Source organism: Engraulis encrasicolus, chromosome 5 (assembly GCF_034702125.1).
Source record: "Engraulis encrasicolus isolate BLACKSEA-1 chromosome 5, IST_EnEncr_1.0, whole genome shotgun sequence".
NCBI classification, from domain to species: domain Eukaryota; kingdom Metazoa; phylum Chordata; class Actinopteri; order Clupeiformes; family Engraulidae; genus Engraulis; species Engraulis encrasicolus.
The window spans coordinates 52,491,104-52,509,159 of record NC_085861.1 but is presented as its reverse complement, the minus strand read 5'-3'; the positions used below and the strand labels follow the sequence as shown (position 1 = coordinate 52,509,159).

The following is an 18,056-nucleotide window of genomic DNA, read 5'->3' as shown; positions in this document are numbered from 1 at the left end:
TTTATATACCAATTGCACTTAAACTAGCCCATGGCTGTTTTCCCAGCATTAATATGTTACAGTGCCAGATATATTATCACACTATTTTTAGTTCTATATATAGGGCCTACTTTACTACTTGTAGGTCAACAATCCAGTCACACATACAGTGGTCTACAGAAGATTGTGTAGGCTGTACAACAACATATTATGGACAAATCATAGATACAGGTTAAAAAAAATACATTCATGTTACTTTTGTATCCCTGCCAGACATATACCATGCACATAACTAATGAATGAATAAGGATAAGGATAAAGTAAAAAAAAAACACACATATGAAGCACCACTCATTCTCTGAAAAGCAGCATCAGGTTTATGATATATAGATCACTAGATCGCTAAAAGGGGATAATTTTACGGTAATGTATGTGTAATTTCATGTTAATAATCATTCGTAATTTTTCTAGTATTTACCATGTGGTGTCCATACTTAGCTTGATGGTTTTGACAATACACATAGAGTAGACTACATACATATGTACGCACAAACACGCATGTGCTCAGCATATTTTTTACTGGATTTCCTTTGAAAAAGGAAACGCAAAATCCATTGCCAAATCCATTACCCTAAGTAAACTACATGGTAATTACTTCAACAGTGATTATTATTTTGAAATTGCATAGAAATTACTGTAATATTGCCCTCTTATTGGTGATCACAGTGCTTTAGCTTCTTATGTTTGATTAATCTGGGGCCGTTCATCGGTTGATTGTTGTTCTGCTTTCTTCCATGGTCTATACTTCCAAACCTGATGTATAGTTTATATCAATTGTTTAGGTTGCCCTCAAGCAGTTCAATACACATCATATTTCAATAGCATCTGAGTATAAAAAGCTCTGGAGATATCACTTTTGTAGCACTTGTTGCTTGGATTACTAGCTCACTTTAGTTCACACTTTCCATGGCTGTGTGAACTATCACTGATACTGTATGTATCCATCTACTGTAAACTACTGTGATTTTTTTCTTTAAACTTTTGAAATATCTAGCATCCCTGAGACTATATTTCATGCAGAGTCTAAATCTGACCGAGTCAGATCGAGCCATTATATATGCGAAAACTGCAACCTATGTGGAGGAAAAGATAAAGGCCTGTTTTTAAATCTCTGATGATGATCTCTTCTCGCTCTCTCTCTCTCTTTCTCTCTCTCTCGGTTCTAATCTTTTTAAAGGAGCCTGCAGGCTGTGCTGCGCAAGGGGAGGTTAGCTGGTAACCGCTTGTACTGTTGCCTGAAACTGTTCCCTTTGTTATTCAGCACCTGGCCCACCACGTTCTCCTGCCCACTACTGGGGGTTGCCCCCTCTGGCCCCGTGCCGGAGTTGTTCTCTGCCTTCACCCCTTTGTTATTCTTGGCCTTTTTGACCTTCTCTTTGTCTTGGGGCTCCGTGCTCCCCGTGCCACCCTCCGCGTTGCCCTCCGGAGGTGGCAGGGCATCGGGTGGGAGCTCGGGGGGCGCCGGCTTGCCCTCCGCCTGCTCCTCACTGGGGATGTTGAGGTTGGAGCTGGAGCGCTTCGTATTGTCACATGTGGAACTGTGGATGAGGGAGAGAGAACGAGTGTTTAATTTATCAAGCACCGGCTTATATAATGGGTTCTCCAATCCCTTCACACTTGCCTGTAGGGAAAAAAACCCCACACACATTACATTGCATTGCATTGTAATGTCTTTTTTGGTGCATTTTCTAACAGAAAGACGGCCTTGCCCTCATCCACCCACCCGTTGGAGCTGCGTTCCTCCGAGTCTTTCTGTTCGCTGCTATACCTCAGCTCCGCTGGCGTCTTGAAGGAGAGGTCCTTCTTCCCCTTCAGCCAATATGTCTTCATGTAGCCCTTCCCCTATGGCAAGGTGAAGGCAGAAGGGAGCACTGCAGTTTTATCATAGTGTGCATCAATGCCATCCTGTCAACTCGCAGCATTGACAGTAGACCATAGATAATGCTGTCAAATACTGTCTGTTCAAACAGACGTGTTGTGTTGTAGTTTGCGTAATTAAGTCCGGTCTATGTCTTTATATAGCACATTTAGCAGAGCATGATGGACCTGTTCTAAAACTGAAGTTTTCAGTGTGATTTACACGGTCAGTGGTGGTCATTGGTTAGTGAATGAAGCTGTTACGTACCTTAACAAAGATCTTGCCTCTCTCCTCAATAATGTAGGGCTCGTGTTCTAGGTGATCCTTTGTCGTCTGACTAATGTGGATTTGCATGCCCTGGGAGAAGACAAAAGGATAACATTCAGGCGTTACAGGGCTGCACTGGAGGCCGCCCACCATCGTGTGACTGGGGTTTGTGATGCGTTGTCGCCAGCTGGCACGTGGCAGGCTGGCACGGCTCAATTTTGAGCCAAAAATATGCGGCTCGCCCTGCTCTGCCTACCACTCCGTTGCTCTCCATGCGCGAGGCCGTGTTCACCGTGTCGCCAAACAGACAGTAGCGTGGCATCTTCAACCCCACCACTCCTGCCACCACCATGCCAGAATGGATACCTGGGGGGGGGAAATAAATGAAGAAATCAAGAGCAATCAGAGATAGTGATCTGATTCTGCCCCTTGCTCAACGCTAGATGCATGTGATGTTGTGTGTTTGGCGCCACCAGCAGGCCACTCAAAAAACTGCGGGCAGACAAACACGTGCCAGAATGGATACCTTTGCAGATTTCTTTGAAAATTATTATTCTTTTAAGCATCCCTCTGTGCTGTATATGTCCCACTGAATTGTCTGCACTGAAGTGAGTTGCTTTCCATCTCATTGTGCATGCAGTATCTGCATAGTGTCAGTTTTACATTGTACAATCAAAACCATCTATTCTCTTCTCTTCTACTTTACGTATTACAATTGTACTCGTGATCTACAATAGATTGCCAGAGGAGAGGAAGGTGTCCACCATGTGTGGGTTTGACCTGTTTGGACTTCCTCATTGCAGTGGTTTCAGTGGTAGGCCACTTTAAAAATAAAATGTGCATATATGATGGGGTTGATATGACCCCTTTACTTGTTGACTTTAGCAAAGAAACAAGCAAGCAATAGCAGATCGCCATCACACCCACCCCCGCTTTTTTGTGTTCTCCATTCGCACTTGCCACCTTCTTAGGGAAACCCAACCCCACAAACCCCTGAGGAACCATCATCATAAGATGTTAACGTTTAGTGCCTCAAACACTAACCGACTCTGATTTGGATGTTGTCTCCAGTGGAGGGGTCCTTGAGGTGGTCGATGGAGCTGAGCATGTCCAGGGCCATGTCACAGATGTGATGGGCGTGGAAGGTGGTTTTATTGGGCACACCCGCGACCACCATGTAGGCATCCCGGATGGTTTCCACCTGCGTGTTTGTGTGTGTGTGTGTGTGTGTGTGTGTGTGTGTGTGTGTGTGTGTGTGTGTGTGTGTGAGAGAGAGAGAGAGAGAGAGAGAGAGAGAGAGAGAGAGAGAGAGAGAGAGAGAGAGAGAGAGAGAGAGAGAGAGAGAGAGAGAGAGAGAGAGAGAGAGAGAGAGATGAAGGGTGTGGTCAGAAGTGAACTGTACCATGACTGGTCCCCCACCTTCTCAAAACAAACATTCTTCTGGTTTTACTTCCAAATTCCTACGACCCATTTCTATGCAGATAAGGGGGTGTTGGGTATGTAAGGGGCATAGCCCTAGGCTGAATGTAAAAATCATTCTGCCACATATTTGTTCCAGCCAATTTGCTGAACTAGCTGATTCCTACATAGATGCATCCACTTACTATTAAAAATACATCCGGGTTTACATGGCATGACTTTTTTACTTTGTCAATCCACTTGATTCACCATTGGGGTGTGCACTTTGGGTAACCTGTATTGAAAAGCTACAATCCCTTACTGCGTATTCCAAATCACTTACCCAATCTACCTGCGTGGCTAGTACACATGCTTTAACCATTAAGTGTGCCATTTAGCAAGTGCCCTTTAGCAAGGCACCTAACCCCACTTTGCTAGAAGGCCTGTAACCAATACCCTGTAGCTAAATAACTGTAAGTCGCTTTGAGGGGGGGGGGGGGGCATCAGCTAAGTGTAATGTAATTTAAGTGTTTCAGCAGCTAATTTGAACCATCTCATCAAAGGAATGGCTTGGAGGTAAAGCGTTGCTTCTGAAGTGAGATTGCCCTTCAGTGGAGATCTGAGGGTTGGGTGGCTGCTGGCTTGTCACCTTATAGACGTTGTGCTTCTCACTGAGGGTGTCGAAGACGATGTAGATCTCATTCAGCATGTCCACCACTTGCATCGGGGTGATGTGGATGCAGATCTCATTGAACTTCACCACGTCGCTGAACAAAATGGTGACATCAGGAAACACCTAAAATCATATGCCACCGTGAGAGACAAAAACTATTTAGCCCCTGCACACTGACCATTTTGCTTTAACTTTATTCGGTCGACTGTCAAGTTCAAATGAAATGCTCAGAGTGCAAAAGTTTTATAGTTTTGATCTGTGAGCCATCTACAACCCATATGTCAGCTGAGCTTCACCAACACAAATTTCACAAGTTGTACTGTGAGACTATTTGTTTTCAACTACCGGTATGTGAACTTGTGTATGGAGACTTGATGGGTGACAGGATGAGGTTAGGCTTGCCACATCCTGAGCTACTCTTTTTCTGACCTCTGGATCATGGACATTTTTAGTAGCAGACATCAGGGTGGTGCAACCACAGCTAATGGCACTATGAAATGATTTGTACAAAAAAAATGTCAATCTAAAAATCATATTCATTGTTTGTCAATAAATTACCGATTATACAGATAATTACAGAATATTGATTCATTATTTTAATCAATATTGTAGTGGCATTAGTTTTTGTTCAACCACCTGTCTTCTGCTAAAAAAAATACCCCTTTATGTTGGTCTATGTTGCCATACAAGGATGTCCTTTATTCCTCAATATCAACTCCTCACACAATGCGACCATGATTTATATGCATATGGGCTATGCTGGTTCTCTGCATGCAGGGCCGCTGACAGTGACAACTTTGGCCGGGCACGGGATAAACTCATCTGAGAACCCCCCCCACCCACCCACTCAATACATATGGGGACCCAATTCTGAGCCCCCTCTCTCTCTCTGGGCCTGGGACAACTGACCCCTTCGCCCCCCTCAGACGGCTTCCCTGACTGCATATAACACACGCTTAATTTAGTACATCTCCTAGACGGCCTTTCAGTCAGTCAGTCAGCCCTGCAGTGGCAGTTCTACCCATTTGGGGGCCCTAGGCGAAATATAGACCTGAGGCCCCCCAGTTATTTTTGCTGACTGGGGCTGACTGTTGGGCCCTGCTACAGTGGGCATTTTAGCCAGGGCCCTAGGTAATTGCCTCATCTGCCTATTGGTAAAACTGGCTCCGCAGCCCTGCCGAGTTCTGCTGAAAAGCTCGTGGGGGGGAGAGGGTGGGGGGGGGGGTGGGGGGGAGTGTGGGGGTGGGTGGGTGGGGGGGGGGGGGGGGGGGAGGGGGGGGGGATTTGTCAGTGTCTGGCAGGCATGGCTCTGCTCGTTCGTTTGGTTGCCGTGCCAACCTGACAGGTCTCCAGGGCGGTGATGCCTTTGCGGAGCCGGTCGGCCACCGCTTTGGGGATCATGGCGTACAGGAGGGAGTCGCCACGCTTCTTCTCCTCATCCAGCTTCTTAATGATCTCCTGGAGCTGGGCGTACTTCTGTTGTTCCTGTAGTCGGGAGAGAACAAAATAATCATCTGTCTTTTCTCTCTCTCTCTCTCTCTCTCTCTCTCTCTCTCTCTCTCTCTCTCTCTCTCTCTCTCTCTCTCTCTCTCTCTCTCTCTCTCTCTCTCTCTCTCTGCCAGAGTGTCTCTAACCATCTGAGCAGTGTTAGTTGTATCAATATATCATTAAGTGGCGAGAGTTTTTTAAGACTCTCATTATGTAATTCCATTAGGGCGCCTGTGCTACTGTAGACTCCTTTGGCATATGCTGCAGCTTGCTTGTACTGTAGGCCACAAATTATGATTTGTGTTGTGTTGTGTTGTGTTGTGTTGTGTTGTGTTGTGTTGTGTTGTGTTGTGTTGTGTTGTGTTGTATATATATCTACTGTAGCTGCATTCACATGGAGCAGTTCCATATGTTGTGTTTGTGTTTGTGCGTGTGCATGTGTGCGTGTGTGCATGCGTGTGCGTGTGTGTGTGTGTGTGTGTGTGTGTGTGTGTGTGTGTGTGTGTGTGTGTGTGTGTGTGCGTGTGCGTGTGTGTGTGTGTATACCTGGTCCAAAGCCAGCTGAAGCTCAGCTGACTGCTGTGTTCCAGCTAGAATCAGCTCTCTACTGGAGTCGTGCAGGTTCAGATCATTTACATACACCCCCATTTTAATCATGTCCTCCACAGTCTCAATACTGTTGTGGTCAAAACAAAACAAAACAAAGGAAAGTTATATGATGAAAGATATATATGAAAGTTATAAGATACAGTAGTTATATTTGTATTCATTACAAATAATTACTCTCATTGATATTTTGCTGTTGTTAATGATTTCACAATACTGAAAAGTCATGGAGAAAAGCACCCCCATTTTAATAATGTCTTCCACAATGTCTCAATACTCTTGTGAAAAAAAAACACATAACAAAACAAAGTAATATGGAGATTAGTATATAATTAAAATAATTCCGGTGTTATTGATGTTTCGCTGTTGTTAATGATTTTGTTCAGGTTTTTACACCTCATTAGACATGCACTCCGGGCTACATTATGCAATTACTGTATTTAAAAGGGGTATTAATGTTGTTGTTGTTATGCTCATGAAGTTTGCAAAGGAGATTTGGACTAAATCAACATCAACAAAGATTATATTTAGCTTCAGTTAATAGGTTACTGGTTTCTCATATTCTCATATGGTTTCTTTTAGTTAATTTGACAGTTTGAATTGTGGTGCTACCCTCACACTCTTGACAACGAATGTTCATAAGAATTTTGGTACCAATACAATGTATACAACTTAGACTTTTAGAATTTTGCATTGCTGTAGAACACTTTCTTTATCATAGAACAAAACGTCATTGTCATAGAATGATGAAAAACTCGCTCCGTCTGGGGGTGCTGTGATATAGCACGCTAATGCACCATTGCTATGGACCATGCTCATGAGGACGCAGGTTCGAATCCAGCCTGGGTCATTTCCCAACACGTCCTCATCTCTCTCCTGCTCATTTCCTGTCTTCTCCCACTTCCCCTTCTCCCTTAATAAAGATATATCCAACATATCCATAATAAAGGCCTATCTCCTCTCCCAATGTCCTGTCATGATAAAGGTCCAACAATATTTATTAAAAACCTCCCTCCTTTACTTACATGGGTGTCCCCAGGAAGATGAGGGAGTCCCACTGTGGGACGTATTTCATCTGTCCCTTCAGGTGGAGTGGCTTCTTTGGTGGCTCTCGCATGTCCTCGAATATGGTCTCGCTGCACTTGCCTGCACAAACATGAACAAGGAGACCGCTGCTCACAGCAATGCACTGTATAAATCTGACTCATTGATTTTTTTAAATTATGGGCTAATGTGTTTATACAATATTTGTGTTGGCCTGTATAGCGTCTCTTGTACAACATTATAATAACAAGCAGGCCAGTGAGCCCTTTGAAATATTTGCCAAGCAGCTTCATGGCCAGAGCAAACAGCCCTTTTTAAGCTACTTGTTTTTCTGGTACATTGTCTCCAAAGCAGCCGTAATATATTAAGTTATTTCATTATCCCAGTGGGATAAATGTAGTGGCTTCATATTTCTCTCTGGCTGTGTGCTGTGTGTTTTGGTAATATAATGTCCCTGTGATGTGTCTAAATTAGAGTGCAGATTTAGAGGCCGGTCGAGGGGAGCAACGGAACAAACACATTCAGCACTGTCTGAATAGAGGCTGCTGGTCACACTCATCTGATTCTGTGTGTGTGTGTGTGTGTGTGTGTGTGTGTGTGTGTGTGTGTGTGTGTGTGTGTGTGTGTGTGTGTGTGTGTGTGTGTGTGTGTGTGTGTGTGTGTGTGTGTGTGTGTGTGTGTGCGTGCGTGCGTGCGTGCGTGCGTGCGTGCGTGCGTGTGTATACTTGTATGTGCATGCGTGTGGTGTGTGCATGGGATTTATTGAATGTGTGTGTGTGTGTGTGTGTGTGTGTGTGTGTGTGTGTGTGTGTGTGTGTGTGTGTGTGTGTGTGTGTTGCAGCTGCAAGACTGGTTGGATATGAGTTACTCATCACACTCATTGAACCTGAAGAGTGTGTGTGCATGTGTGTGTATGCATGCTTGTGTATAGTATGTGTGTGTGTGTGTGTGTGTTTGTATTTCTTGAGTTTTATTCAGTTAAACCTTTAGTTGTACATACTGTATACTGTAGCCTACATATTTGTCTCAGATGTACAGATGTGTCTCACCAGTGACGGTCTGGAAGGCGAGCAGCTCGATGTCCTCTCCGCCTGTGTTGGCCGCGCTGTTGTACTGGGTGACACTGGAGGTGCCGTACTCCTGGTCCGACCCCGCACCCGCACCCTTCATCTCCTCCATGGATTTCATGTCTAGACCAGACCAGAGAGATGGTAGTCTCACTTTCAAAGACAAAGCACAGCCACAGAGCTCACAAGTCTCTCACTATTTGGGAGTTATGCTCACTCATTTCTGTAGTGAGACTCTCAGTTTGGTCCTCTCAATCTCTCTCTATGCCCTTTGTATTTCTCACTCTGAATTGCTATTATAAAGAAGCCCAATTTTTTGCATTTGTTTTTGTCTTGCATTTCCAAATTTTCCAAAATTCCAAAAATTCCTTTTTTTTTGTTTTGTTTAACATTTCTGAAAATGAAAACGGTGAGTCGGTTCTGCACCGCTAATTTTGAGTGGCCCCTTTAAGTCAAAAGTGCCCCGGTCCTATTCCCGCCCCAGCCCAGCCCTGGTTGGCAGAGCTGTTGTGCTGGGAGAGAGATAGCTGCTGTACTCCTGATCTGTCCCCGTGCACTTCATCTCCTCCATGGCTTTTATCTTTCTAGAACCAGAGGTGACCAGAATTAGAAGGAAAAAACACTTTGATGTTTCCTTCAATTGCTAGGGATAGGCTTGCTGCAGGATAGATGTGCACATGCTTTTTTCTTGCACGAACGCGTTGCCACTTTGCTGGTTGAGGTCTGCTACTTAAAAAAAACACCAATGATCCAGCTGCCTCCACTGAGGGGCTAATGTACCTGTATTCAGCGCATCAGTCAGTGGCTTAAATTATGTTGCAGTGCTTTTACTTTCTGAACCTGGCTGGTATGGTATCTCTGTCTAGGAGTAGACCCCGTCATTAGCTGAATGAACATCCTTTATGGCAGTGTTTCCCAACCAGGGGTACGTGTACCACTAGGGGTACGCGAGCACAGTGCAGGGGGTACTTGGTAAAATGTTATTATTATATCAAATGTATGGAGCAGTCACATCAGGACAGAGAAAGTGATATAGAACATGAATTAGGGGGTACTCATGGCACAACTAAGATGCTTAGGGGGTACGCAAGGCAAAAAAGGTTGGGAAACACTGCTTTATGGTATGATTTTGAACCTCCATCTTTTAATCTCAAATTGTTCCACTCTTAAACAGGTCAACATTTATTTTACTGTCTCTGTTGCTTTAATTAGGTACAGTGCAACACAGTTTGTGATAGCATGTAACATTATGTCCTTAAAATGCATTAAGGTTCGGGTTAGGTATGTATAGTGTGAGTAGATAGTGTTACATGTAGAATAGATACATGTAGAAAGATAGTAAAGAGACACTGTAAAATATGCATATAGTATGCAATGATGGTGGAACCCAGTGCATCCATGTGTTGGGTCTTCCAGAGGGCTTAAAATGTAAGGTTTGCTCTTCTAGCTGGCTCAAGATCTAATGCTGGTTATAACTGGGGTGAACAGCCTAAAAAAAAGTATGTGATAAAAAATACATTTTCCAAGTTTCCATTTGGTCCCAGTGGCGATTTTCAATGTGAAAGTGCTGTGCTCTTTTTGCTGGAGGCCTATGTACATGACCCAAGTGCCCCCTCCGGTGATCAAAAAAAGTGTTTTACAATGTTTTTTTGTGGTTGTTCTTTTCCACCTAGATTCTCCCATCGATGCTTCCCCCCCTAGAAAATGGAATAGGAAAAGTAGAAGTAAGAGGAAGCGCACCCCGCTTCTCCTTCTTGGGTTTCTCACTCTCCTCTTTCTCCTCGGGCTCCTCTTTGCTGAGTTTGGGGATGTTGACCTTCTGTTTGCTCTCCACCACGGCTTTGGACAGCAGCTCAAACACGTTGTTCAGGTGGGTGTAGATCTAAGTGGAAGATATAAAGCATAGAAGAGGTTATCTGCCCTGTATAAATACTGCCTGCAGCTAGATGTGTCAGCGGCTATGATGTATTGAACGTTTTTTTTTTCTTTTGCATATTTATGAGAAATATTTTGTTCTGCCTCGGTTTGTCGACTTGTTTGTTGTCACATGCACACAGTAACACCAATAAATTGCACTGGTTATTGTAAGATGTGAGTGATTAGATGAATGTAGAGCATTTGATGTACTGGGCTTTAGATAGAGTAGAGAGTAGAGTAGTGTATCATTTATTATATTTATTTATTATATTTATTATACATAATGCGTAGATTAAAACACTGATGGTAACACTTCTCTGACATGGCAATTATGTGACATCTATAGGATATTGGTTTTTATACGTACAAAAGCGGATTCCAAAAAAGTTGGGACACTTGGTATTTTGTGAATAAAATAAAAATGCTGGCATTTTCAAAACATTCAATACGTTAATAAGGTAGAGCATTGCGTACAGACAACATATCAGTTGTTAAAGTCAGCAGAATTGTTGCTTTGAGGTAATTATGTGATCATTTGAAATTTCACCATTGCAACAAATCCCAAAAAAGTTGGGACGGGGCCAATAAAATGCTTTTTATGTTTGATAAGACTACAAATAACACAAGGGAAGATACTTAACAGTTAGATACTTAAACTGATGCCATGATTTTATTCAAAAAATAGATATTTGAATGTGTGAGACTCGATTTTTAGCAGCTCAACTGATAAGTGTGTTCTTCAACTTGTTCCCCTTATTGTTATGCTTAATATGTGGCATATCCTGACTGCAAGAGAACAATTTTGTCTGTTTACTCTTATGATGGAACCACATCATTGGAACATAGTAGAGATTGAAATCTGCCACCATTATGGGGCAATATCTAAAGGCGGTACTCCAAAATATAATGCCTTGGTTGCTATGTATGCTGTTTAAAGTCTGTATATAGCATTAAACATTCATTTTAATGCTCTACCTGAGTAAGAAGACCATAACCAAGACACATCTGCACCCCTTTACCGCCATATATGCCGTCTTTCAGACTGACAATTAAAACAAGCTGAAGTATCCATTTTCTTCATAACCTGGAGGGTACATGACTCCATGATTTAAAAAAAGGATGAAATATTTTCCATTCTGTAATCAGAGGACAGTTTCACACGTCTCAAAGGTCCATCTAGAATGATCTTTGCCACATGCAACCCTGTTTAATGTCTGCATCATGTGCATTAATCAAATGTTGTGTTTATGGACATTTTTTCAACAGCTGTCATTGCTGGAGTGTCAGGGTTTGCTTATTGACGATGAGTATGTCATGATGTCATAACCCGTGCAATGATTTCACAGAACTCCATATTACGGAAATAGGCCTTATATGCCTGCAATTTTGATAATTCAATCTTTCTGTGTAATAGATCAGTAATTAGTGCCTCAAAATCTTCGCTAATGAGTGCCACAGTCTCTCTGTGATGGTATTTTATTTGTGCATTCATGTTGGCAGTCAATATAGTTCCTTTAAAAATATTCTTCCTTGTGTTATTTTTAGAATTATCTAACTATACCAACATGTTTTGGCCACGTCCCAACTTTTTTGAGATTTGTTGCATGGGTCGAATTTTAAATGAACACATATTTCGCCCAAAACAATATTTTTCCCTCCATTTAACAGTTGCTATCCCGACCTTGTGACATTGTACATCTTACACATGGAATGAATGTTTTGAAAATGGCAGCATTTTGCTTTTATTCACAAAATACCAAGTGTCCCAACTTTTTTGGAATCCGCTTTGTATTAACTTCTGGCAGAAGGTTGTCTTCTCCTATAATAGTGTCAATAGTGATATGATATCTATCTTCTATCTACTGTACATCTGTATGCCGTGCTATCGAATCTTCGCAACGTATACAGTGTATACGTAGGTCCTTATCACAGAATGTTTATTTGTGTGTAGTTGTTTCACCTACATTGTCCCAGCTGAACTCGAGCATGGGCCGCACCAGCGTGAACTCCTCGTTGACCTTCTTGCCCTGCAGGTCGGAGAAGACCTCCTTGAGGCCGTCGCCAATGCGGTACATGGTCATGTCGCGCCGGAAGATCACGCTGAAGGGGAACATGTCGAAGAAGATGCCGCGCTTCATGGGCAGCTTCTCGTAGCCCGGCGCCGTCTTCTGCTGTGGCATGCGGTGCTTGAAGGCCGCATTGTCAAAGTTCATCTTGTACACCTGCAGAAATTACACTACACTTAGCTGACGCTTTTATATGGGGTTATTATCACAGGGTATTGGATACAGTCTCTGTAAACAATTTGTAAAAACTCCAGCACATTGACCATTTCGGTGTTTTCTTTAAGATAACATTACCTGATGAAGGTCTAGGACCGAAGCGTTGTGTATTAAAGAAAACAACATGGTCAGTGTGCAAGAGTTTCTCAAAAATTGTCTGCTGAGTGACCCATGGGCCATCTCCGACACACGTGCCAGCTGAGGTGTGCAAAAAAATCCAAGTTCAATACAGTCCCTGTAAAAAAATTGTTTTAATCCATACAATGTTGATATTAACTGTGGTTGCATGTAGGGTACCACCCTGCCACGAGGAGCAATTTGGGGTTAAGTAGCTTTGTCAAGGACAAGTGGATGGGTTAGCCAGAGTAAGGCTTGAACCTGCAACCTTCTGGTTGCAGAACAAGCTCCTCTACCAACTTAGCCACAACTGCCCCCATAGGGTGACAACGTCAGGAAAAGAGATGGGAGGTGAGGTATTTTTCTCTCTCTCTCCCTGCCTTGACAAAAGAATGACTGGCACCTACTGCCACAGCCATATGCCTGCTATGCCCATCCCTCTCCCAATACACGCACACAAGCACACATTGACTCTGCAGACATATTGGAGGTGACTTTTCTTCCTGCCTTTACAAAAAGATTACTGTGCATACTGAAACTGAAAAAGAAATCTTCCTTCTGTCGCGTTCGTTCCCTTCGTCCCTGAATCCCAGAGCAGAAGCGTACCACGTATGTCATCTTCTCTGTCTCCTCCTTCGACAGGATCTCCACTTCAATGTCTGTATTGTAGAACTGCCGGCCCACTTGGGAAAGTTGCCCTTTATGGAGGAAGAAGCGGAAGAGGAAAATTACCATGCAGCGCAGCGTAGTGGTGTGACAGAAAGGACAAGGCTGGCACTGGCGCTGGCTGCACACCGGCACTGTTGACAAAACCCCTTGTGTGACGACAGGGGCGTGATTGGGAGGTCAGGCCAGACAGGTGATTGACATTTCATTAGAATGCCATAAGAAGAGGGTTGGGTGAGGTGGAGGGGGCATTTTTGGCATTGTCTGACACAGGTTTTTTTTCTCCTTTTTTCATTCTTTGCCTGTAATTATTTATGTCAATGCACTCATGAAGCTCTTTCCCCCATCCTGCAGTCTTTGATTTTGGCTTTAGACCTATGCCTTTTTGCTACATCTTTGCTACATATAGCCCCAGAGATGATAAATCCTTTCTGTAGTGATATGAATAAGCCATATCATATTGAAACTCTGTGTTAAAGGTTAGGAGATGGATTTTAGCCAGGTGACGATCAATAAACAAGATTTAAGTGAACAAACCATCTGTAACGTGTCCTTGGGCCGACTAGCCAAATAAAGTGTTTTGATTCGTGTTTTTCCCCCCTTCTGGTTATGCATCCACTACTGTAGGTTACCTTTGACGAACTGGGTGAAGCCTTTCCTGGTGCTACGGTAGTGCAGCGTGAGGCTGGTCTCGCACTCCTCCTCCACGCAGAAGCTGGGCGGCTGCACCTTGGGGAAGGAGAAGCGGAAATACTCGTGCAGGTTGTCCAACTCGTTGATGAAGTCTCGCACATTGCGGCCAAGCACCTGAAACAAAGCCAAAAGGTAGACAATGACATTGGTGTTGATTTGCTCAGGGACAGTAGGCCTAGTGGCATGTCACAACCAATATTATCTCGGAGGCAAAGTAGTCTCTACCACCAGTTACAATGTTTAGGCTATTGAATAAACGAATGATTTAATTCACTCCTTTTTGTGAACTCCAACTCCAAAGATCAGACAAAACCTACGCCCCTTGGATGATTAGGCATCAATGTAAGGCTGTATACAGAAGAAAGTGATTGTTTGATATAATGATCACTTTTAAGTTCATCCATTGTTATAAATGAGGTATAAAATGCCTTTAGTATTCGCTCGTAGCCGTAGTTCCCTATCCTCTTGACCATGTAGACTCCAAAGGCGTACATCAGCTCATCATGGGTTTTGCCCAACACCTCCCCAGCCGCTTTGGCCAAGCGAAGGATGAGGTTGTCACTGAAAACAAATAAACAAACACACACACACAAACAGTTCAATGCATAATGCATGTTTTGCCCACGTGCTGTTGGCAACATGGCATCTGTAAATGAACATACGGGCAACTCCAGGGTCGCGGTAACCGCAAATGTTATTTGGTCTCCAGCGTTTTGTACTTTGCTTGATATGCCTGTGTGCCGGGTCTTTAGCATCATAATGGACGTTTGGAGCAGGCAGGGCAGTTCATCCTGGACATCTGCTGTGTGCCTATTATCCAATTCCGAGGTAATCCTGCACTATATTACAGACCTCCTGAAGAGCATGGTGGGTTGAATGAGGTTTATTGTGCACTGAAGTCTTCAAGATGGAAGTTTTCAGGAGAATAGTCAGTGTGTCTGGTGCATCGTGCATCTGTCCTCTTTCCGCCTTTCACAGTGGATGATTTTCACAGAGCCAATTCTTTCCCAAGAGTGTTATTCCCCAAAGTGGCATTCTCTGTATTACCTCATTACTGCTCCCTGGTGATATTTCACTTTTATTTGTTTACAGGCTTCATCTTAAAAGATCATCTACTTCCATAGCCATATGCCCTTTATGCCTACCCAGGGCACACACATACACGCTCACACGCGCATGCACTCTCTCTCTCTCTCTCTCTCTCTCTCTCTCTCTCTCTCTCTCTCTCTCTCTCTCTCTCTCTCCCTCTCTCTCTCAACACACACACACACACACACACACACACACACACACACACACACACACACACACACACACACACACACACACACACACTTACAAAATTACAAAATTACAAAAAGTGCAAAATACTTTTTAAAAGTTTGCCTCCGCAGACAGCTCAGCTCATGCTATTGTGTTTTACATTTTGTGCTATAAAAGAGAGAAATATGATAATTTTTATGTTTTTTTAAGATCCTATCCTACTCTTTCAATCAGTAAAGGAGGAGAAGAACGACTCATGGCTTACTTACTTGTACATCTGATGACGGACGAACTTCAGGTGTGGGATCTCTGCGCGGGCCTCGATCAGCCTCCACACATCCTCACCGTACGACTCGTTGATGTAATCATTCACCGCTTCCAGGTACAGGCCGTACATCGTACTTGAGGCAGGGTTCCCACGGCTCATGGAATTGCTGGAATATCATGGAATTTCATAAAATTTTTCCAGTCATGGAAATTTACTATTTTGCATGCACAGTCATGGAATATCATGGAATTTTCTTAACAGTTGTGCAGAAGCAAAAAGTTTGATGCATAACATTGTTTCTTACTGATTATACTACAATGCTACTGATTATATTACAATGCCAGAGACGGTTTGGTTTCGTGCTGTAATATGCAACATTCTAGAATGCAATGAGCCCACTTACTGTAAGTTTGGCGTTGGCTCTAGGTGTGAAGATAATCTTGAGTTTTCACACTTTTTAAAACGTTTCAACGTCAATTCTTTGTACGGAAGTGGTCATGGAAATTCAGTTTTTTAGGGTCTGGAAAGTCATGGAAAATCATGGAATTTTATATCTGAATTAGAGTGGGAACCCTGTTGAGGGGGTCGGGGGGGAATCCACCAGATTTCAGCCTCGGTTAACTAACTGCTCTGTCATCGAAGAGGAAGGGGAAAGATGAAGGACAGGTTGCAATCTACTCCCACTGGCCATCATCATGTGCAAGCAAATATCAGTTCATAAGCAGTGACAAATGTAAAATGGCCAACGTCATATCGGTAAGATACAGTAAGCCAGCTGTTATAGTCATAGAATATCTATGACACAAATAGTGCATCACCTTGCGTCATTATGAGTATCATTCTCAATAGCAGTTACGCAACTGACACATTTCAGCTGAATCGTCTGTTTTAAATATTTCCTCCACTAACTTTAGCCTACCCAACTGATGCAGACAGCCTTTCCAGTTTCCAGCACCTTCAGCTACTCTCAAACAACACTTTTAAGAAGATAAAAATCACTAATCCGCCGTGGGAGAGAGGGAAAATCGTCTCTTGCTTACCTGCAGTCTCTTAGTCCAGTGTAATCCCTACAAGCGACCTTGCAGGGCTGTGTCTGAGTGGTGCCTCTCTCTCTCTCTCTCTCTCTCTCTCTCTCTCTCTCTCTCTCTCTCTCTCTCTCTCTCTCTCTCTCTCTCTCTCTCTCTCTCTCTCTCTCTCTCTCTCTCTCTCTCTCTCTCTCTCACACACACACGCTCACTCTCTCACTCTCTCTCCACACACAGACACCTGTTCCTGGCACCTTGGCGTCTTCAAGTACTTCTCCTGTCAGGTCAATGGCAACCCCTGGGCTAAAATAAGAGTGTGCTTAGGGGCTGTTTATGGCAGGTCTTAAGTCACCCAGCAGCTTTCTTCACCTATGAAACCACGTTGAGATACATTGTTCATGTATGACAGAAACGGCTTACCGCGCATAAATGAATGGCCTTAAGTCAGATGTCGGATGGGATGTGACGTACTGTTCTGTTTGAGCTGAAAGGAAGTTGGTGTTGGTAGGCCTTTTGACAGATTTGTTATGTATTCCCATTTTGAAGATGTAAGCTAAAGCTTCTAATGTTGCTCTTAGTTACATCTGGGTCTCGAGCTAATATGAACAAAATACCACAGGCCGAGAGGAGTTGGCTGTCCATCAGTGTGAGTGTACATGTGTGTGTGTGTGTGCGTGTGTGCGTGTGTGCGTGTGCGTGTGCGTGTGCGTGTGCGTGTGCGTGCGTGCGTGCGTGCGTGCGTGCGTGCGTGTGTGTGTGTGTGTGTGTGCGTGCGTGCAGGTGTGTGTGCCTCTGAAAGCTCATGAGAGGTAATTCAGAGTTCATGTCTTTCATATAATCTCAGCTACCCACTGGCTCTGGCCTATCACACACAACCTGCTGCGTAATCATCGGTCAAATGGTGCCCAACAGCAGAGCAGTCATTTCTGTGCCCAAGATTAACATAAGAGGGGCAAGTGAAGACACAAACAAACAAATCAACAGTGTTTACATACCCATGAGCGTGCTATTTATGTAGATCTCTCTGTCGTTCCATTTTCAGATGAAGGACATTAACAGGCCCCCCTACACATTGCGCAAGAACAGCTCAATCCATTTACATGACAGCACGCTGTCCTCTCAAACTGTGATTGAATCCCCATTGCTGAAACAATAGTCTTGTTTCATGCAGCGCGATAATAATGTCAGGAAATATAATTTTCAATTTCAGACTATGCTTCCCCTACTGCCTGGGAGTAATGTTCTGTGTACTGTCTGATTAAAATACTTTATTTCCCAAACGACCTTTTTTCTCTCTTGTAATGGGGCAAATTGTACTAATGTGATCGTCCTGTTGCAGTAGCAAGTAATGGCTGCTAGGGGGCAGTATTGAGACACAGTGGAAG

At 43.6% G+C, this 18,056-nt stretch overlaps 1 protein-coding gene across 1 annotated transcript; it reads right to left on the bottom strand.

Annotated features, from left to right (window-relative positions):
* Nucleotides 1-1,210: 1,210 nt before the first annotated feature.
* Nucleotides 1,211-15,775, bottom strand: LOC134449846 (soluble guanylate cyclase 88E-like). The gene is made up of 16 exons (XM_063199954.1): nucleotides 15,648-15,775; nucleotides 14,544-14,676; nucleotides 14,055-14,229; nucleotides 13,189-13,454; nucleotides 12,322-12,579; nucleotides 10,181-10,322; nucleotides 8,423-8,563; nucleotides 7,355-7,475; nucleotides 6,270-6,399; nucleotides 5,574-5,720; nucleotides 4,212-4,358; nucleotides 3,209-3,365; nucleotides 2,421-2,530; nucleotides 2,165-2,254; nucleotides 1,763-1,881; nucleotides 1,211-1,577 (listed from the first exon to the last, which is right to left on the bottom strand). The coding sequence occupies exons 1-16, from the start codon at nucleotides 15,773-15,775 to the stop codon at nucleotides 1,211-1,213; spliced, it is 2,631 nt and encodes an 876-aa protein (XP_063056024.1).
* Nucleotides 15,776-18,056: the final 2,281 nt, after the last annotated feature.

Excerpts from the sequence above, each read along its gene's own strand:
- LOC134449846 (XM_063199954.1), bottom strand. The coding sequence starts at position 15,775 with ATGTACGGCCTGTACCTGGAAGCGGTGAATGATTACATCAACGAGTCG. Across the intron at positions 14,230-14,543 it reads GCTACGAGCGAATACTAAAG|GTGCTTGGCCGCAATGTGCG; the intron begins GCATTTTATACC and ends GCTTTGTTTCAG. Across the intron at positions 4,359-5,573 it reads CCGCCCTGGAGACCTGTCAG|GTGTTTCCTGATGTCACCAT; the intron begins GTTGGCACGGCA and ends ATATGATTTTAG.